General features: G+C 34.7%; 1 protein-coding gene across 1 annotated transcript in view; it reads left to right on the forward strand.

The window, feature by feature from the left end:
- LRRC1 (leucine rich repeat containing 1) overlaps positions 1-23,126 on the forward strand; it is a 166,060-nt gene that overhangs the window by 117,042 nt on the left and 25,892 nt on the right. Inside the window, exons 8-10 of the mRNA XM_051997167.1 lie at positions 2,420-2,564; positions 8,989-9,107; positions 12,500-12,583. Of these exons, the coding sequence (XP_051853127.1) occupies positions 2,420-2,564; positions 8,989-9,107; positions 12,500-12,583 (348 nt within the window). The remainder of the gene's footprint in view (positions 1-2,419; positions 2,565-8,988; positions 9,108-12,499; positions 12,584-23,126) is intronic.

The raw sequence follows: 23,126 nt of genomic DNA on the forward strand, positions 1-23,126 counted from the left end.
ATGTGTATACATAATTCTGTATTTCCTGCCATCATAATGTCCCCAGATTATGCTTTTCTTTTTCTTGCCCCCCTTTACTCTCTTCCCCAATATTAAACTTATGGACCCCACTTGCGTCATGCAGCTCTCCCTCTTTAGGATACCTCCTTCCTCCCTTTGAATCTCTTTCCCTTTCTCATACCCTTCCCTTATTACTCTTTTCCTTTTCTCTTTTCCTCTCCCACTTTTTATGAAGTGAGAGAAGATTGTCTGTAAAACAAATATGTCAATTATTTTCTTTGAGCCAACTTGATGAGATTAAGATTCACTCAATGTTCCTCCTCCTCTCTAAGTTCCCTCAGATATGATAGGTTTCTTTTGCCTCATCGTGGGATGTAGTTCCCCTCTTTTTATTTCCCCTTTTTCCTTTTTCTGACACTATCCCCTTTCCATATCTACTTCCCTTTTTTTAATGTTATATCAGTAAAATCAAATTATACATGTGGTCTTTATGTATATCCACAACAGAGATACAGTTCTCAAGAGTTTCTTTTACCTTTTTCTGTTTCTCTTGAGTCCTATGGTTGGAAATCAAATTTTTTGTTTAGATCTGGTTTTTTCCTTAGAAAAAAATGGAATTCCTCTGTTTCATTGAATGTCCATCTTCTTTCATGGAAGAAAATGCTCAGCTTAGCTGGGTAATTTATTCTTGGCTGCATTCCAAGTTCTTTTGCTTTTCAGAATATCAGATTCCAGGCCCTTCCATCCTTTAATGTTGAGGCAGCCAGATCTTGAGTGATCCTAATTGTGGCACCTCGGTATTTGAATTGTTTTTTCCTGGCTGCTTGTAATATTTTTTCCTTAGTCTGATAGTTCTGAAATTTGGCCACAATATTCTATAAGGGAAGGCTTTAGAAGGTGTTTAATGCTCTGACTTCCAGGCTGTGGTCAGAGAAGAGAGGCAACTGAGAGGGTTGAGAAGGTATTAAGTAGCAAAAGCTGAGTCAACCTAACAAGATTAAAAAAAAATCATTAGAATAGTCCCAATCTAATAGGATGTCATAATCTAAAAAAGCATGCTCAGATATATAGTCACATACACAAAATCCATAGGTTAAAGGAGAAGTTCAGAAAGAATGTGATGTCACCCTTAGCATATTTCTTTGCATGTAGCAGGTACTAAACTATTTATTTGTTGAATTAGATGAAATGATATCAACAAACCAAAAAACCTTGTTCAGTCATTTGTCAGTTGTTTCTAACTTTTCATGACTCCATTAGGGTTTTTTTTTTTCTTCTTCATAATTATAACTTTTTATTGACAGAACCCATGCCTGGGTAATTTTTTACAACATTATCCCTTGCACTCACTTCTGTTCCAACTTTTCTCCTCCTTCCCTCCACCCCCTCCCCCAGATGGCAAGCAGTCCTGTACATGTTAAATATGTCACCGTATATCATTAGGGGTTTTCTTGGCAGAGATGCTAGAATGGCTTACCATTTCCTTCTCCAGTTCATTTTACAGATGAGGAACCTGAGGCAAACGGGGTTAAGTGACTTGCCCAGGGTCATATAACCAGTCATATATCTGAAACTGGATTTGAATTCAGGTCTTCGTGATTGTAGGACCAGATTTCTGTCTAGTGCACCATCTCAATCCTAGTTTTTAAGCTGAAAAGTAATTATTATTTGTTGAAATGTTTTTGCCACTTTAGCTGAATGGCTTTCAACTAGAGTCTTTGGTTTTGAGGATACTAACATCAAAAGAAAATTGAAGCAAGAATAATTTTACCATAGATGAGTTTGTTATCACTGTGTTAAATGCATGCATCTCCTTAGAAAGTTATCCCATTCCAAAGGTGAATTTGTTGAAGTAGAATTGTAGCTTCAACCTCCTTTACACAATAGACTTGTGTTCTCTTGAACAAATCACTAAAATTCTTTGGGCAATAGTTAAGTCATTCTGTAAAATGGTGATGATAATACCTTATTTGTTTAAGAAGATGAACAAATAAGAGAGCAGCATAATATAGTTTAGTATAGAAGGAAAGTATTGATTGTAGAGTCAGAGATCAGTTTCAAAATATTTTCCCTGTATATCCTTGATGAGCCTTTCTTGTTCTCAACCTCGGTTTCTTCATCTATAAAATGAAGAGGTTGTCCTAGATAATCTCTAAGAGACCTTCTAATTATAAATCTTAGGATTCTAGTTATTTTCAAGAAGACTATCATAACTTTTACATTTTAATCCATTTTTCATGAAAACATGTCTATGGCTTCAATTTAGTTATTAGATTTAAATGATTTTCAAAATTTAAGAAACATGTTGTCCTTGCCCTTCCTTGAGAATTTAATGGTGTGAAACTGTTTCAATGCATTCCAGTGCAAACAGACCTTGCATGTTTGAACAGGATTTTCTTTTTCTGTGCCATTAATATAGGAAATAGGAAACTTGAAAAACCTGCTGTGTTTGGATGTCTCGGAAAATAAACTGGAAAGACTTCCTGAAGAAATCAGTGGTCTAGCTTCCCTAACAGATTTAGTCATTTCTCACAATTTACTGGATGTTCTACCTGATGGCATAGGTATGTGTGAAACCCACCTGGGAAGTAGTTCCTTTTTTGAACATTGAAATATATTGTATACTATATGCATTTTCCATGTATATGTGTGTGTTTTTGTGTGTGTTTGTGTGTGTGTCTGTGTGTGTGTGTGTGAGAAAGACAGAGATAGAGATAGAAAGGTAGAGACAAGATTCATTTCTTATTTGACCCTTTTTCAGATTATTTATGAAGGAGATTTGTACATATGTGCTACTCATTTGTTTATTCATTAGATGTGCTTTTTTTTTATTTTAGAAATTTGATATCTTTTTGTATATATCTTATTTACATTTCCCTTTCAAACCTTCCCCTCTTTGTTTTTGGCATTTAAATTCTTTCTGTATCTGTCCTACCTTTCAGGATTTCATATTTTCCTTTATGCAAGGAAAGTACACTATTGCCTCACCTCTGCTTCTTAGAATCTCTACTTTTCTTCAAAACTCAAATCAGATGCCTTCTATAAGAAACCTATTCTCTTCCTTTCTTCCTGTTCTCTTCCTCCTCATTATTTTACTATTTTATATAGTTATCCCTTCCACATCTTGACTTTTTAATATATCATGGGTCAACATAAGAAACCAAATAGAAATTTTTGTTTGTTTTGTGGAAGCAAAAGACAACATGGAAAGGCCAGAAAACAACACAGAAAAAGAATCTCATATATAAAATATTTGTATAGGATTGCAAAATATCCAGTCCAAATTTTACAATAAGATACTATAAACATCCCATTAAAAAAAAAAAAAAAGAAAAAAAATCAGGCTCCTTTTTCTGCTAAGAAGCAAGGGCTAAAGAATTTTATATATTTTCCAGCTCATGGAGGTATCACATTTTCAATCCCTGCGATAAGGAAGTGATAATTATATTTATTTTTCCTTGGCACATATTGTTTTCTCCAATAAAATATAAATTCCTTAAGGATAGGTACTATTTCAACTTTATTTTTGTATACTCATTGCTAGAAGTTTAGTAACTATTGGATAAACAAATGAATGATCATCACCTAATGGAGACAGAAATATTTGTGAGAGAAGTGGCCTTTGTTCTTATGTTTAAAGAATAGATAGGAGTTCATTGGAGAAGGAGATAAAGTAGGACTTGTCATACATTGGAGTAACATAGAGGTCCAAGGAGCAAAATTTGGGGATTGAGAGCAATTCAGTTTGGCTACATCAAGAGTATATGAAGAAGAGTAATATGAAATATGACTAGAAAAATAGGATGGTATTATATCATGAAGATCTTGAATGCCAGGCAAGAAAGTTTGAAAGGTAAATTAGTAGGGAGTCACTGAAGGTTCTTGAGTAGATAATGAGATTTATGCATGAGAAAGTTTTTTTTCTGACAAAGATATGAAGGATGAGAAATGGTAAGAGAGCCTCTTAGGCTAATTTTTTTGAGTTTTTGTTTTTTTTCCCAGTGGTATAAGACCCTTCATGATTCTATTTAGAGTTTTCTTGTCAGAGATACTAGAGTGGATTGGCATTTTCTAGATTTTAGAGATGAAAACACTAAGGCAAAGAAAGTTAAATGACTTGCCTAGGATCACACAGCTAAGTGTCTGAGACTTCTTCATTCTAGGCCCAGTACTTTCTCTACTATACCACCTAAATGCCCTCTCTAAGACAAATACAGTTGTCCAAATCATCAGTAATAAGGACCTATAATAGATTGGTGGCACTAAGAATAGATAGTGAATTTGATAGAGTTTGTAGAAAACAAAACCAAATATAGATTTATTTTTAAAATGCTGATTATATCAGAGAAATGCAAATTAAGACAACTCTAAGATACCACTAAACACCTGTCAGATTGACTAGAATGATAGGGAAAGATAATGTGGAATGTTGGAGGGGATGTGGGAAAACAGGAACACTGATACATTGTTGGTGGAATTGTGAACACATCCAGCCATTCTGGAGAGCAATTTGGAACTATGCTCAAAAAGTTATCAAACTATGCATACCCTTTGATCCAGCAGTGTTTCTACTGGGCTTATACCCCAAAGAGATACTAAAGAAGGGAAAGGGACCTGTATGTGCCAAAATGTTTGTGGCAGCCCTGTTTGTAGTGTCTAGAAGCTGGAAAATGAATGGATGCCCATCAATTGGAGAATGGCTGAATAAATTGTGGTATATGAATATTATGGAATATTATTGTTCTGTAAGGAATGACCAGCAGGATGAATACAGAGAGGCTTGGAGAGACTTACATGAACTGATGCTAAGTGAAATGAGCAGAACCAGGAGATCATTATATACCTCAACAACGATACTGTTTGAGGATGTATTCTGATGGAAGTGGATCTCTTCGATAAAGAGAGCTAATTCAGTTTCAGTTGATCAAGGATGGACAGAAGCAGCTACACCCAAAGAAAGAACACTGGGAAATGAATATAAACTGCTTGCATTTTTGTTTTTCTTCCCGGGTTATTTCTACCTTCTGAATTCAATTCTCCCTGTGCAACAAGAAAACTGTTCGGTTCTGCACACATATATTGTATCTAGGATATACTGTAACCTATTCAACATGTAAAGGATTGCTTGCCATCTGGGGGAGGGGGTGGAAGAAGGGAGGGGAAAAATCGGAACAGAAGTGAATGCAAGGGACAATGCTGTAAAAAATTACCCTGGCATGGGTTCTATCAATAAAAAGTTATTTAAAAAAAATGCTGCTTATAGGGACAGCTAGCTGGCACAGTGGATAGAGCACCAGCCCTGAAGTCAGAAGGACCTGAATTCAAATCTGATCTCAGACACTTAATACTTCCTAGCTGTATGACCCTGGTGAAGTCACTTAACCCCAATTGCCTCAGCAAAAAAAAAAAAAAAAATGTTGATTATATTCCATTTTTAGTTGGCAAAAAATTTGAGAAAGGCAAAATATCAGACTTGACTAGGTTTGGTAATTATTTGGAACTATAAAAATACTCAAATTGACATCAGTAGTACCTACTATGTATATGTTTGTGGGAGCTAATTTAAGTATTTCTAGTATAGTATTATAAATGACTTTTTGAAATAGTTAATTAAGAACTGATTGAATGAGGTATTAGTGGAATTAGTTGTTACACCTAGAAGTTTCTTTTTGCTTGACCTTTTGCAAAGGCTTATAATTCATAGAAGATGAGTCTTCCTGACTCTAAGCCCAGCACTGTATCCACTCTGCCATTTTATGAATAAATAGACTTCATCATTAACATCATTATCATCATAACTTTATTTAGAGTATCTCATTTGATCTTCACCGTATTCCTCTGAGATAAGTAGGGTATTATCATCATCATCATTCCCTTTTTAACAGATGAATAAACTGAAGCTAAGATAGGTTGAGAGATTTGCCTAGTGTCTAAGGAAAGACTTTTTTAAAAAATATATATTTCTACATTTATCATGCTGCACAAAAAAAATCAGATTAAAAAGGAAAAAAAATGAGAAAGGAAAAAAAAAGCAAGCAAACAACAACAACAAAAACGTGAAAATACTATGTTGTGATCCATACTCAGTTCCAACAGTCCTCTCTCTGGAGGCAGATGGTTCTCTCCATCACAAGTCTATTGGAATTGGCCTGAATCATCTCATTGTTGAAAAGCGCCAAGACCATCAGATTTGATTATAACATAATCTTGTTGTTGCTGTATATAATGTTCTCTTGGTTCTACTCACTTCACTTAGCATCAGTGTCTCTTTAGGCTTTTCTGAAATCATCCTGTGAATCGTTTCTTATAGAACAATAATATCCCATTACATTCATATACCATAACTTATTCAGCCATTCTCCAATGATGGTTAGCCACTCAGTTGCCAGTTCCTTGCTATCACAAAAAGAGTTGCTACAAATATTTTTGCACATGTGGGCCCTTTTCCCTTTTTGTGATCTTTTTGGGATACAGACTCAGTAGAGATATTGTTGGATCAAAGGGTTTATACAGTTTGATAGTTTCAAATTGCTCTTAAGGAGAGACTTAAACACAGGTCTTTCTAGCTCCAAGTCTTAACATTTCATTCAGTAACTCACATTGTCTATCCTTAGGTAGTTCAGAAAAATGAGATAACATAGGAGGAATAGGAATCGACCACATTTCTGCTATGTTTTATTATCTATAAATTACTTTTCTCCCCTAAAATGGTAAAGTAAATAGTATCATCTTCCTTGTATACATAGAGAGACTTGGTTAAGTGACTAGCTCAAAGTTATGTGGATAGTCAGGGACAGAGTTAGAATTTGAAATCTGTTTGTCAAACTCTGACAGAGCTCTTTTTACTTCATCACCTGTGGTTCTAGTATATGTCAACAAAATACATTAAAAAAGTGAGAAACCATGCATTTTAATTATATCATTATTAGCCAAATTTAAATACTTCATAAGAGAAGAAGGAAACTTGAAAGAACTTTTCAGATACCGAAAAAGTCAATTTTCCCAGTGGCAGTTGCAATATTACACAAACATTTCTATCTACCTACTTTCTTGTATTTGTGATATTTTCAGTTACTAGCATAGAACAGTGAACATGGAACAGGCACTCCTTAGAAAGTTGGTCAAAAGAAAACAAAAATCTTTAAAATAAATGATGTAGTATTTATAGAGAATTAAATATCCTCAGATAATGAATGTGAATGAGTGAATAAGACCTGGCCTCAGATTGGAGAAGACTTGGATTTCATGATACCCACTTCTGGCACATACGGGAGAAATGCCATATCATTTGGTATAGTAGGTAACTCTTTAATACTGTAGGTTCCCCCCTTCTAAAAGAAAATTTAGTCATCTGGGTTCTCCCTACTCAAATTAAATCTCCTTTCCAAAAAAAAAAAAAAAAGATTTTAAAAAAATCTTGAAGTGATAGAAAACTTCTAAGTTAGGCAAGGAGTTCTGTGTGCATTGTAAAGTTAATGGCGCTATGCTGTTGTCACACAGGGAGTGTGGTAAATCCTTGGGAAGATCATTACAAAATTAATGATTGCACAGGCTTGCACAAGAATTTAGTGGAATTCTTTGAAAACAAAACAGTTACCTTCACTCTCTGTGACAGCAATGCACAAGATGAGACTAATGTTATTTTTCCCAAAGTGATTGTCTCATCTTTAAGGTCCTGGCTGTATTCTGACTTTGCTTTGGAAAGGGCTCCTTAATACTGGCTGATCTCAGTAAATAACAAAGGCATCTTCATTTGTCTTTTCCTAGACTTTAGTTGCAGTCACTAAGAGCTGCTCACATTTAGAATGTCTTAAGGTTTACAGAGTGCCCTCCTTACAATAATCAAAAACAGATTAGTTAAAAAATTATCTCTATCACCAAATACCTTTGTGGAGCTAGCCAATCAACTAAGTGGACAAAAGAGGATTAGAGCAAGAAATGTTGAGGTAGAATCATCAAGAATTGACAGTACAAGACAATACATTGCAGTTTTACTACACTGAGACTTTTGAGACATGCTGTACATTGGATGTGGGGGTGGGGGAAAGAGAAATACCAAAGATAATTTGTATGTGGCTTGAAAAGCATTATTGCTTTCCATGAAGATAGAAATTCTATTAAATTTTCCTGCCTGTCATTCATTCATTCAGTGTAACTGTGTCCTTTTTATTTTTTTAGTTTTCCCTCATGTCTAACATAGTGATAAAAATAAGGAAGATATAGTTCATTCCTTCCAAAGTTCAATTTAACATAAAAAGGAAGACATTGTGATAGACACTAGAGACATAAAGACAAAACATTCTCCACCTTCTCTGGGGAGAAAATAATGTTTATACTCTTAAGGAAATGTAAAGTAACACAAAATAATTTTAGGAGGAAAAGACAGTTATTAACTGGAGGAATAAAGGAAGCCATCCTAGAGAAGATAGCCTCTGAGTTACATCCTGAAAAGATGTGATGAATTTTAAGAGGGAAAGAAAAGGAAGAAGTACATACTAATTTCAACATTTTGGAGTAATTGCTTTGTAGCTACTATGCTATTTTAATTTTATGTTCAAAAATCAGTTTTAAATTTGTTATTGAATTATTTGGTAAATAAAATTTAGTTTTATATTTTGAGAAGCTGAGCAAATTAATAGCAAAATGTGGCTTTTTTCATGCCAGTTTGGACAAAAAACTTGTGATGTTTGCTCAAAGAGCAACACAATGATGAACTCTTGGTATGAAATTTCTCTTCATTAATGTCAGTATAACAAGTCATCTGTAACTTACTTTCTTAGCCAGTATCTGTCAGAGGATAGACTGGGGCTTTGGTCTTCCCTGACTTCAAGGCCAGCTCTTCATGTATTCCAAGAATCTTAGTGAAGTTTTAAACTTTAATGCTTGAAACCATACTAAGACTTTTCGGACACTTTGACTGTATGATAGCTCCTCTCCATGATGTTCCAGCTGATGTTTTCCACTCATTTAAAAATTATATTCTTATAGGAAAGTTAAAGAAACTGTCCATCTTAAAGATTGATCAGAATAGACTCGTGCAGCTAACAGAAGCAATTGGAGAATGCGAAAGTCTTACTGAACTTGTTCTGACTGAAAATCAACTTCTGGTGAGTGGTTTCTTGCTATTTAGCTGTTTTCCCGCTTACAGTAGGGAGGGTAGGAGGTCCACAGCTTTGGCTGTCCAGTGAAATCTTGATGGACTCCATGCAATTGTTGTTTATGTTAGCTGGGCTAAAATGACCTTTTTACTAAACCTATAGAAAAGATCTGTCCATTAGATTAGTTTATTTAAAGCTGAATATTTTAACTGCTTGGAGAATAATGTTTTTCAGAAAATTGTTTTCGGCAAAATGGTACTTATTGCTTATAAAACTTAGGAAATACTCATTTAAATATCTTTATTAATCAAAACATATTCTCTAATTAACAATATCTTTTTTTATAGCAATAATTAAATTTACTTCATTAACATAATGAAAACCTATTTATAAATTTAGATTATTCTCAGCTTGTCAATATTAGTAACATTTTACTGTAATGATTTTGCCTTTGAATACCATATTTTGAAATAATTTTCCTAAATACCACTTCATAAATACTCACTTTAAAAAAAAGGCCATTAAATTGGTCACTTGGCTAGAATTACCAGATGATTGTAAATTTGTAGAGTAGGAAGGATCTTAGATGTCATCCTCCATTTTACTGATGAGAAAACTTAGGCTTAATGAGAAAAAAAAAAAAAAACCTTTTCCAAAATGAGCTTATTGGCAGAATTCTTAGGATCACAGATCTAGAAAGAAAGTGCATGTAGAGGTATTCTAGTTCACCTCCTTATTTTACAGATAAGGAGACTTAGAGAAGTTAACTGAACTTTCTTAGATAAGAGGTCCAAGATCAAGCACAATGGCACAACTTTCCAAGTTCAGCACTCTTGACTTACAGAGTTTTTCCTATTCTCATACGTCATTCCTAGGATTACCTTGTATACTTACTATTTTGCATATATTCTCCATTAGAAGGTAGGTTCCTCGAGGGCTGATTTATATTCTCTCCCCCATTCCCTCTCACCAAGAGTCCTTGGCTTTCCCAATCACTCCCAGTCTATTTCTTTTCTAGTTCTTGAATTGGGGGAGATAATGGTACCTGTAACTATCCTAACACTTTAAATATATTTCATAGTCTAGAAACCCTATAACAGTTTTTAATAATACTCCAACAACAATATAACCTCTTCATCCTATTTTTATTTCTTTAGAAGGATCATGAGTTGTTATTCATCTTTTTTTCTCTTCTTTTCTATTCAGTATTTTCTTTCTTTTTCTCCTTTAATCTTTTTTATTTTATAGCATACTTTTATTTATTTATTTATTTTTGGATACAGATTTTTATTAATGTTATTTTTAGTTAAACATTCAGAACCAGTTCATTCACACACTCAGGAAAATTAAATCTTAAAATTTTAAATCTTTTTCTCATCCTTTTATTAAATGATTCAACACGCAGTCATTAATTATATTTTTGATCTCTAGTATTGTGCTAAATACTGGATAAGATGGAAAAGCATGAAATAAAACCACAATTAATGTAGTGTGATGTAAAGAGAAACAGATCAGAAGATTTGTTTACTTTTAAAAGAAAGTTTTAATTTTGGTCATTATTCATTTTTTTGTTGCTTCTTCCTTCCCATATATTCTCCAGTTCTCCCATTCCCCCTTTTTTCTGCTCTCCATTCCTTTCACTCTTTTTTTTTCTCCTTTCCTTTTCTTTCTTTTCCTCTCATAGTTCTTCCTATCTCTTCTTGCTTTTTCCTCCATATTAAATGGTGGTACCAGAAAATAAACTCTAATTTTAGAGTCAGAGAAACTTGCTTCAAATTGATTTCACTACTATCTATATGAATTTGGACAAGCCAGTTCAGCACTCTGGGCCTAATTGATTGATTGATTGTTGTCCTTTGTTCTCAAGAAGGATCAAAATGATGCTGTCATGCTACTGCACTGTATTTTGAACTATGGCTGATCAGACCAATATGAACTCAAGGCTCTACCACAGGTCAAGCACAAATAGGCCATATGAACAGTTATACTGAGCCTAATTACTGCAAAACAAAAGAATTGACTAGATGACTTTGGAGCCCTCAGCTCTGATTCTGTGATTTCATAATGGTTCTATTATAAGGAAAGCTGTAGGTTATACTTCAATAAAGAGTAGCAAATTTAGGGGTGAACAACTGAAACAGGCAGGGTTGGGGGAGTTGGAGTCAATTGGTAGCATTTCAAAGCATAGCTTAGATTGTGGCTCTCTGTCATATTTTTTACCAACTTCTTTGCTAGTTATTTACAATTTTAGATGAAAAAATTCTCTTTTAAGACTAGGCAGGGCTTGGATTATAATAAAAAATTCAGACTTTCTGAATACAATCAATTCAGCATCATTCTATGTATTTTTTCTTACCTGTTACATTTTCTTCTTTTTTATACATTGCTCTCTTCCTGTGACCTTCGTGACCTTCCTTACCCAATTCTGCTTGCCTTCCACAGTACTTTCTATCCTTCTGACACTCAGCACACTCAGGAAAACATGCAGCATAACATGGTGGGAAAAAAAAAAAAAAAAAAAAAAAAACAAGGTTTAGAGCCAAAGGACCTGATTTCAGATTCTAACTACTTAGACAAATCTGGGCTTTGGAGGCTGGGGTCAGTGACCTCTATGTCTCTTCCCCACTCAAAATGTTTGATTCTAGTCCCAGAAAGGTATGGATTTATTACCTCTTGGAGATTAGTAACATTGTGTTGTTGTTGTTTTCTTTTTTCCATTTGATGTTTTCCTGTCAGACAAGTGGCACAGCAGATAGAATGTGGGCCTGGATTTAAACAGATTGGAATTCAAAGACAGCTCCAGATACTTACTAGTTACGTAACCCTGGAAAGTCATTTAATCTTTTTGCTTCAGTTTCTTCATCTGTAAAATGGGGATAATAATAGCACTACTTTCCAGGATTGTTGTAAAGATCAAATAAGATAATAATTGTAAAGTACTTAGCATAGTGCCTGGCACATATAAGTGAATTACAGAGTAAGCACTATATAAATCTCTATTTTCCAGGAATGTTATGAGGATAATATAATACTATTTGTAAAGTGCCTTGTAAATCTTAAAGTTAGACCATATAAAGGATTATTATTATTATTATTATTATTATTTCCTGTTGCCAAAGATAGTAATTTTACTTAGATCAGTCACATCCTAATTTCAAAGCTTAGCTTAAATTTATGCCTCATGTAAAGGTTCATGTAATGTAAAAGCTAGCATAATAATAGTATAACAGCATGTAATATGTTAGTGATCACAACAATAACATGTACAGTAAGGCCTTCAGTTAGAAAATAACTTGTTTTCTTTTGAAAATTAATTTTTGTTAATTTTTAAACATTCCCTTTGTATGGATAGTAAATAAAGACTTTTTAAAAATAATAATAAATTGTTCTTATTAAAACAGACATTGCCCAAAAGCATTGGAAAACTAAAGAAGTTGAGCAACTTGAATGCAGACAGAAACAAATTAGTGTCCTTACCAAAAGAGGTATGTATACTTTTGTATGTCTACAGAGGTGTTGATACTTTTAAAAAAGGAAGTGAAAGTTGATTAGTGTTTTGACATATGTGATTTTTTTAAGATTGTGGATTTTAATCAATAAATGAGAGCCAGTGATCCTTTTAATACTAACAGAAAAATTTATGTGCAAAGAAATTGGGTAATGAATATGGATAAGTATTGAGTCCAGCTACTGGAAGACTATGGATATAGAGTTTAGAAATATGAACATTATTGATTGAGGTTATGGAAGTATTCTAGGTTTCTATAGACACAAGAATAACTGATGAAATAATTGTTAATAATCTGGTATCTGTGTGCAAGAGTGGATGTAATTGAAGAGGGATTGAAGTTAGGATGCCATTTAGACTTAAAATGATGAAATTTTGGATTTAAGCTTCTGGGGGGGGGTTTAAACAATTTATTTTTGTCTTTTTTATGTTCACAAACATAGCACAGTTCTTGGCACATACTGGATGCTTAATAATAGTTGTTGGAAGAGTGGTTGGTTGATTAAGCAAAATATCAAGAAAGAAGGAGTTTTTAGAAAGAAAAAGGAAAAATTAGTAGGATTTATAGGAGGTGAAAGAAGAGGACTTAGAAATGACTAGAGTTTCAATTTTGGGGGACAAAGAACACTGTATCATTGACAGAAATAGGTAAAAGATCCAGGTTGGGAAGGAAGATGGAAGACAGAATTTTTACCTGTTGAGTCTGGCATGGTGGTAAAATATCCAAGTTAATTTTTCCTATAGACAATTTTAAAAAATGATCCAAGTCCAAGTGAGAAGTGAGGATATTTGAAAACACTGCCTAAAGAGAGGATTATGAAAGATAAGAGAAGAAATAACTCCTCAAGAGAGTAAGCATAAAGGAGAAAAGCAAGGGGCTAATGACACACTACTAACAATAATTTTTAATTATTGTTCATATTTCTTCCAGAAGTAAGAATTGATAAAGCAGAATTGTACCACAGTCTTTTTTATTTTTTTAATTATAGCTTTTTATTTACAAGCTATATACATGGGTAATTTTACAGTATTGACAATTGCCAAACCTTTTGTTCCAATTTTTCCCCGCCTTCCCCCTGTCCCTTCCCCCTTTGGCAGGTTGACCAATACATTGTACCACAGTCTTGATGAAAGGTCCAGGAAGTCTAAGATGCTAGTAATATGAACATATAAGTTGCTAGTTCTGAAGCTTAGGTTGGGGAAGAATCCTAGAGCAGCTAGAGAGAACTGATGTGGGAAGGATTTGAGTATTTGAAGATCCCAGTGACAATAGGGTAGATTAAGTAGGTTTGGTGGATTTAAAAATCTAGAGCAAGGGTCCTCAAACTACTGCCCGCGGGCCAGATGTGGCAGTTGAGGACAATTATTCCCCTCACCTAGGGCTGTGAAGTTTCTTTATTTAAGGCCCACAAAACAAAGTTTTTGTTTTTACTATAGTCCAGTCCTCCAACAGTCTGAGGGATAGTGAACTGGCCCCCTATTTAAAAAGTTTGAGGACCCCTGATCTCTAGAGAGCTTGTATTTAGAGGAAAGTAATATGGAGCTAAAGGATAACTAGGGTGGTATAGTAGATAGCATGATAGGCCTGAATTGAGTCTGGAAGGCCTGAATTTAAATCTGGTCTCAGGCACTTACTGTGTGACCCTTAACCCTAGTTGCCTCAGTTTCCTTAGCTATAAAATGAGCTGAAAAAGGAAACAGCACACTATTCCATTATCTTTGCCAATAAAACCATAAATGAAGTCATGAAGACATATTTCAACACAATAGCAATATGGAAGTGGTGATTTCTAGAGTTAAGTACTTTCTAAAGCTAATTTTAACTCATATCATCAAACTTTTTACTTCATCATGGACTGCTAATGAGAAGCAAATGGACCCTAATTGCCTGTCCTATGCCTTGTCTATTATTTATTCCTCTAGCTTTAAGATACTTTCTTTCTATAGAATTTTTGGTATTTAGATCTCAGTTTTCTTTTATTTTCAATATTGCTTCTATCTTCCTCTCAACTAAGATATTTAGACTTTGACTTTTTTGCAAATTGATCCAGGACTGTCTTCAAGAACTATGTATTCTCAGTAAACAGTTCAAGTTAAATGCTTGCTTTCATAATTCCTAACTTTTGATGAAGCTCAGGTGGCTCAAAATTACATAGCCTCCCTTTTCCCTTCTTTTTTCTCCTTCCTCTCACCTCAGTTCATTCCAACTCATTCATCTCCTGTGCCATAGGCCACCTTCCAGGATCCAGAACTCCAGCTGAGCTCATGCTGGGGATTTTCAGTGACTTTTTCAGTTTTTAAAGGTTTCTTATTTTATCTTAGCAGGGTAAGAGTGCTTTTATAAATGGATTGCATTCATAATTTGCAAATAGACAATAATGTGATTCACATTTAAGTTTAAGGCTGTTTCCTAGAATGAAGATTTAAGCCTAAATTACAAAGAAAGGTTAAGTTAACCAGACAGAATCCAGCTAATTAAAGTCTTTATAAAAATCATAAACACTCAGAAGTAAGAAAGATCCAGCAAACCTGTGTGGTCTAATCTACTTGAATAGGAATCCCCTTTGCAATACCTTTTCCAAATTGTCATCCAGTTTTCATTTTCTTTATGTTACTTGAGGAGCTCTCTACCTTTCTAAGAAGCCAATTCTACTTTTGCATAGGTGAAAATCTTAACAAGTCTTTTCCTCATATCATACCAGATTTGTCTCTCTTGAGTGATAGTTAACCTGAATTTTGTTTGTGCTTAAATTTTAGGAAAGAGAGGCACAAATCTCAAGAAAATGGGCAGATATCTGGAATATATTCAGAAATAGCTTCCTGGGTATGCCTTGGGTTTACTGTTGGCTTTGCCCAATTTCCTAAAAGTGCCACAATATTATCAAACTATGGCCACCAATCAGAATGATGATCCCAGAAGACTGAAGAATGTTAGCCAACAAAAAAAGCCTCTCTTCAGTTCTAAGTTAGGATAAATACATAGCATTGGAAACCTCTTTAGTAGACTTAAGTAGTGTTTTTTGGTTAATTGTGAAATCTACATGAGTAATTATTCATATAATTAATACAACATAATAATCTCCATTAATTTTTTTCTTAGATTCATCTAACTTCATGAGAACAAATTCTAGACTAAGATTTTTTTTTCTCCTCATATAACCCTCAATGTCTTATCTTTTTTACTCCCATTTTTACCTTAAGAGAATGCCTTTGACTTTTGTTGCCTTTTAGGAATTTAAGCAGTATCAATAATCTTGTAAATTTAAAAGACTGTGTGATTTTGGACAAATTATATAAATAACTTCTCTGGGCCTCAGGTTCCAAATCTATAAAATGAAGAGGTCATATTGGATGTCTTTTAGTGTCTCTTTAAATCTATGATGCTGTGAAAGTTAGCTAATGAATATTAGCCTTGGCAATTTAATCCATGAACTAGATGGCTCAGTGGATAGGGCTCTGGCCCTGGAATCAGAAAAACCTGAATTCAAATATGGCTTCAGATACAGATACAGATGAGTGGTCTTGGACAAATCACTTAATCTCATTTTCTTCAAATTGTAAATGAGCTGGAGAAGCTAATTGAAAATCACTCCATTATCTTTGCCAAGAAAATCTCCAAAGGGAATATGAAAAATCAGATACCATTAAAAAAATCAATAATTTAATCTATTTAAACTCGTTCTTCTTTACCTTATGAATGTAGGTATACAACTCTGGAATTTTTCTTATTTTTGTCCTTATTGTTTTATATTGTTTTCATTAAATATCTTTGAAAAAGTTTTGATTATAACCCTATGTTCTAGGGTTATATACTAGGGAAACTTCCATTTCTGGTTGTTGGAGAGGATCCCAGACTCTAAAGGATTTTTGCTTTCACATCCTGTCCTTTTTTTATATTTTCCCTCCTATGTTTTTCCTCCTACCTGTTAAAACATTGAATGTTTTGGTTTTTTAAAAAAATGAACCTTGGGTGCATCCATTCATGCACATGCATAATAAATGAAAGAGAAAATGTGCTGAACATCTGTCTACAAGTCTGTATGATAACAGCTTGGTAGTCTAGAAAGAAGCCTTTGAGTTCTTGACCCCAGTGGTTGAGATAGAGCAGCCAAGCCACAATGAGTATTCTGGCTCTCTTTGCGTCATAGTGGTCGCTGCTTTGGCTTTCTTGCTTTCTTCCCTGAACCTTTCTGGGACACGAGAGTGGTTGCTTTGGAATGTGTGTGTAGCCTGTCTGCTTTTGTGGCTCACTCTGCTAGCTCTATACCATCTAATCAAATTCTGCTATTGTTGGATTCTGTGTTGTTTTGTGAAAATGAGCACCTTCCCTTATAAGCAGTTGATTGATGTCCTGAGGGAGTAGGAGTGTGCTGAGATACATTATACTTACACAGTTGAAGTGATTGACAATAACATGATGTACAGCGTTTTTGATTTTTGTCTTTTTCCCCTCTACTGCTTATTTTGAAAGATAGCATTGTCTGTTGTCATTTTGTTATTACAGTTAAGTCAGAAATAGCTCTTATTTGTGAGTTATTCTTGGGGAAAAAACTGGGGAGGGAAAATGTATGTATTGTCTGCTTCATGATGATTTTTTAAAAAAATGTTTGTGGCATTATTTGTATTAGTGGTAAACTTGTCATTCAAATGTATGTCTCTTGTTTTCTTAATTGTTAGCTGCTTGGAAATTTTAAAAAGTGAGGTAACCTTGTAATCCTGTAAGTATTGTTCAGCTTGTAGTCTCTACAATAACTTCCATTCTATGATATGAATGCATGATGACTTCATTCCTCTTGGATGCTTTGCTGTATCCCTCATTGTCAATCATTGAAAATTTCTGTCTTAAGTTGAACTTTGCTCATGGCTGCATGGCCCCTAATCCAACTTCGCTTTTTGTGTGTTGAATATATTCAAATTTTTCATTCTCAGAAGAATGCTTTTTTTCTGTGAATGAAATTTCCCAGGTGATTCAGAATTCTGAAAGCAATAAAGCACCGCAGATGGCTCATCTGACTTGTACTTCATAGCCATTTGTCAGCGCTGTGCTGTCTGTTTGATGGAAAGGTTCCATTTACCTTCTTTGCTGTACTTGTTTCAGATTTTTAGGAGAGAAAGAGAGAGAGGCACAAATCCCAAGAAAATGGGCAGATATCTGGAATATATTAAGAAACAACTTCCTGGGTATGCCCTGGGTTTACTGTAGCCTTTGCCCAATTTCCTAAAAGTGCATACTGTCACATTATGGCCACAATTCAGAATGATGATTCCAGAAGAGGGATGAGGTAGAATAGGCATCAAGCTTGGTATATAGAAATAGTTTTAAGAGAGCAAAAAATTGAAAATATAGTAGAGATTCAATTTGTAACAGAACTACCATGACAAGACATCCATCACAGATTACAAAATTATCCTGTTTATTATGTGAATTAATAGGGGGAAAGGTGAGTTGCCTGATGGAACTCACCATTAAACAGGAGAAAGGAACCAGTAGAGGAAAGATGCTATGAGGTAAAGAGTATTTTATTAGGCTTAGTTTTGGAAAGAATTCAGCAAAAATCATCAAAAGTACATCTTTTTATAGAGGAAATATAACCTTGAGGGTTTCTCTTTGGAGGAAGGGAAATAAAGGTGGGAACCAGATGTATATTGAGATGTTGAGACTGTCTTAAAGATATTCTGGGAAGATTTGATTCCCATCTAGGTTTAACAAAACAGTTTGGAAAGTTCCCAGCTTAAGTATCTGAAAAATGTCTTAAAAATGCAAATTAAGATAGGTTTCCTTAACTGTGATGATAAAACCATCCCAGGATGAATATTTTATCATTTCCTGACTAGGGGAGGGAATAAGCGGGTTTCAGGATTCACATTAATCTGTATATGTACTTCTTACCCTCTTATGTAAGTACAGGCATTTTGAAAGAAGGTGACATCCTTAATGAATTAATATTTTCTAGGTATGTGGAAGAAAAGCAGGAATAACTGAGGAAGCCACATGGGATACCGAAGGAGTAATAGTTTTAGAGTCAGAGAAAATAGGTTCAGACTGCCTCTGCTATTTACTACTTTCTTAACCTTTTACAAGTCATTTCCTATCTTGGAGCCTCAGCTTTCAAATTTCTAAAATGAAATTTTAAAAATGATCTTGAAGGTCCCTTATCACAAGATTCTCTTGGAGCATGGATGCATAATTAGTATCTATTATTAATGTCATCAGTTAAGCTTTAGAGTTGAATTCAGTAAGTTGATTTAACAGATGTGACCAGAAAATAGAGCAGAAAGCCATAGGTGGCCAAATGTTGAATGTCTAGTTTATCTCACTTGTCCTATTAATTCCAGATGAAATTCTTTTAACAACTTGGTGCTAATTGCTTCTTTGTACTGGAGATGGGGCTTAATCCAGAACAATAGAATGTAAATATCCTGGAGGCTGGGACAGTGCAGTTTTTATTCCAGTCTTTCCCCCTCTAAGTACTCCTGCACCCTTCTCCCTCATCTTCTTCAAAACCACTTAAATGCCTTTGAATGAATGAATACTGGAGAATAAATATATTCTGGAAAGTGAAAGGGAACTGATTAAGTATAAAATGGAGCTTTCTAAGTACATTCTAAATACTGTATTTGAAGGACTGATTCTAGATGGTACTATGAATGATCTGAGGCTGATCTTCTATGTATAAAAATTGTCTTCTTCATAACAAAGATACTGAATTAGGTCCAGAATGGGAAGGGGAAGCTTTATAGATAAGATTCTGAGTAAGCAAACTTTGTCTTTCAATGAGTTAAGGATTTTTAAATACAACTTTTATTTTTCCATGCGTTGTAGTTTGCTGACCCATGATCTATGTTAATGCCTTCCATTTCCCAGTCTTCTTTAACCAATCTATTCTGCCTTTTGAATCCCCTCACCCCCTTCCATACAAACTTCGTTGTTGACAATACCTGTTCATCTTCTTATTTTCCTTCCATAGGTTCCTAGCCCTTAATGAAACTAAACTTTCCCCAGAGGATAACAAAGATAACTTTTACTACCCCTTCTAGAACTGGCCTCCTCCTTTTCTCTATCCCAAAAGAGTCAGGGGGAGAATTCAACATACTCCTTAGTTTTTCCTACTTCCTCTGGTTCTGCTACCATTGCTTAACATTTCCACCTTCTCTGAAATTCATAACATCTGATTATACTTCCTTCTTTCCCAATCTTAAGGACATTTATCCATCTTTTCCTTGATTTTGCCCATTTCGTCCTCAATGAATTCAACACCTGCTCTTTTAATTCTTTGTCCATCCCTTATCCATGCCATCCTTTCTTTATTCCCCTTTGTATCAACTGTCCATGGTTTATTGAGAGCAGAGATACAGAACCTCAAAGGTAGAAATAACCTTTGGGATTACCCAATTCAATATGTACAAGAATCCTGTTCACAACATACCTGAAAAGTGATTGTCTTGCCTTTGAAGACCTTTCAGGGAGAAGGAACCCACCACCTCTCAAAGCAGCCCATTCCTCTATTATTTGATCCTCATTTTTAGGAATTTCTTTATTATATAAAACTTAAATTCACCTTTATTCTGTCATATCAGGTCAAGCAAAACATGAAACTTTTACTTTAAAAATCCACTGCTAACATATCTAACATATATAGGACTGCTTGCCATCTTGGGGAGGGGGTGAGGGAGGGAGGGGAAAAATCGAAACATAAGCGAGTGCAAGGGATAATGTTGTAAAAAATTACCCTGGCATGGATTTTGTCAATATAAAGTTATTATTAAATAAAATAAAATTAAAATTAAAAAAAATCCACTGCTCAGAATTCCCATTCTTTGACTATGATATCATTAAAGCTGGCAAAAATCTGACAAGATTATAGTCTAAATGTCTAACAGATGGGAAATATATAATGCTGGAGAAAGTGAGGCAAGCTAGAGATTAGAGAGTATTTATATTTTATTTGAAAGGGAGAGATTTACTGGGACCCATTGGATCTATGGTTGGTCTCAGGACTGAATGAGACTATCGTCTCCTAGAATCCAGCAGCCCATCTCAATGACAAATATATGTGACTCAGAGGCAGGGGTGGAGTCAGGGTGTTGAGAGCTGGAACTGGACTCTGACTGGGTGGGGGGAGGCACTGGATATTCTGGGATTGGGAGAGGCAGTCTGATATGTATGGAAGGGCTGGGGTCATGATGTCTAAGATAGAAGGTCTTTTATCCTTATCAAACATTCTGATGATTAGGAAGGAGGAATGGTATTACAGGATTGACCAGAACAATTAGGAACTGAGGCAGAACAATTCAGGGAAATCAAAGCAGGACAATTTAGGGAAACTGAGTCAGGATAATTAGGGAAACTGAATCAGGATAATAAAAGAACTGTGGCACAACAATCAGACTCAAAAAGGTAAAATGACCTTACTCTAATCACCTAAGTAGGAGGTGGTGAACCTAGTTGGACTCGGGCCCTCTGCCTTTCTTTCTGTTCTATTCTTCATTTCAAATCAGCAAATATTTATTCAATTTCTACTATTTGCAGATATATGAACTAGAGGCTGAACAAGACATAAACCAAAAATAGGCCTTTTCCTCAAGGATCTCACATTCTTCTAGGCAACAGAGACAAGTAAATATAATAACTTGAGGTGGCAGGGAAGCATTGATTAGAGAAAGCTTCATAGTAGGGGACATCTGAAGAGAACCTCAAAGTAGATTATAATCTCCATGGGGATAGGGGACTGTTTCACTCAGTATCATATCCTGTCTTTCCATCTTTCTCATAATCTCTACTTCTCTGTACCTACTTTCCATCATCATGATAATATCCAGTCTTTTGGCCTCATTTCCTTCCTTCCATAGTCTTGATCCTGCTGTCAGAAACAACCTTTTGTATACTCCTGAATCCCTTCCTTCCCCTCCTTTTATCCTTCTTCTTTCCCTGTCTTGCTAGGCCCAGTGCTGGATAATTATTATCTATTAACCTCATCCTTCCCTCCATGTCCCACATTGCTCAGTACTTCTGGAGGAAGTCAGGAAACCTTGCTAACCATAGTCCCCACCTGATCAGACTATCTGACCTCAGCTTTCCCTTCACTTTTGCATGGTAATGATTATTCATCTTTTTATTGTCAGGACCTAGCATAGTTTAGTAAATGTAATGATTTCAGAGATTAAGCCAGCATTGGTTCTGGTGATTTAAGCTTTAGTTTTGATGTGGGTGGAATTTTAAATAATAGTCTATTGTTGGTAAAAAAAATGTTTAAAAACATTTTGTTTTCTAAGTTGCTAGATTTCAATCTTTATTAGGATTTTTTTTGGGGGGCAGGGCAGATGATACTTAATGTATTTATTCCATTTTTTTCTGGATGATGTGGTGAGGGTGGTGTGAATATGAACCTGTGATTCTCTCAATTTTTAATCACTAAGAAATATTAATATCTATTTTACTACTCTTTTAGAGAGTAGTTTAGGAGCAGTATTATTAGACTGTTTGTCCAGGGTCACACAGCCAATACTGGTCAAAGGCAGAATTTAAACCCAAGTGTTTGGGCTTCAGGATTTGCTCTTTCTCCTTTGCTAAACTGTCTTTGTTTATTTGCAAGCAATGTAGTTCAAACTGATTTTCTGAGCTTATGCTAACTAAAAATGCAGTTAAAAGGTCAAAACAAATGGAAACGACATTCTTCTATAACATCCTATTCAAGATCCAAAGGTCTGGTATGAAATATAGAGAATAAATATGGAGTCGATGTAAAAATAATGTGTAACTTAGCACTATTTTAATTTTTATTGCAACAAAATTCCTTTTCATCCTATGATAGGGCCCTAATATCATTTGTGGATTTTTAAAGGGACAGAATGGAGTAGAGTGGTAACAGAGAGGCTAGTAGTGGATTTTATCCAACTAAGAAAATTTTGCCATGAATCAAGTGCCTTAAAAAGATTAGACTTTTTAAAAAATCTTCTCTCACAATTAACATGCAAATTTATTTGGCACTGAGTTCATTTAACTCATTTTCTAAAAACCCATAGGTAAGTTTTGGCTCCTATGAAGTGAATTGCTTTGGAAAGTTTTTTTCCTTTGAAGAGCAAAGCAAGAAGCTTTATTTTATTTATTTTTGTTTGTGTATGTGAATGTTTGTGAACCGAGGAGAGCTACTAGGGAGACAGAATGTGACTTTGAAAGTATGACTAAGGTATGTTCCCTGAATACTTCACAACAACATGTGCTTTTCTGTTGGCAGGAGTTTATAAGAGCAGCAGTGAGGTACAGAAATTGGGTAACAATTAAGAGATCAAAGGTCACATGGATGCTTTGACAGTACACGGCATAGACTAGTTTCTCTTAACACAAATGCCATCCGCTCTTGGACAATGTCTAATGAGTGTGAGTTTAGGGTGGGAAAGGAAATGGAAAATGTTAAGGAAGTACAGAACATAAACACATCATATTAAAAAGATGCTTTACGGGATAGTGTGTCCTCTTTTTCTCAAAAAACAAAACAAAACAAAACCCCAACACACCAGAA

Source organism: Antechinus flavipes, chromosome 4 (assembly GCF_016432865.1).
Source record: "Antechinus flavipes isolate AdamAnt ecotype Samford, QLD, Australia chromosome 4, AdamAnt_v2, whole genome shotgun sequence".
NCBI classification, from domain to species: Eukaryota; Metazoa; Chordata; class Mammalia; order Dasyuromorphia; family Dasyuridae; genus Antechinus; species Antechinus flavipes.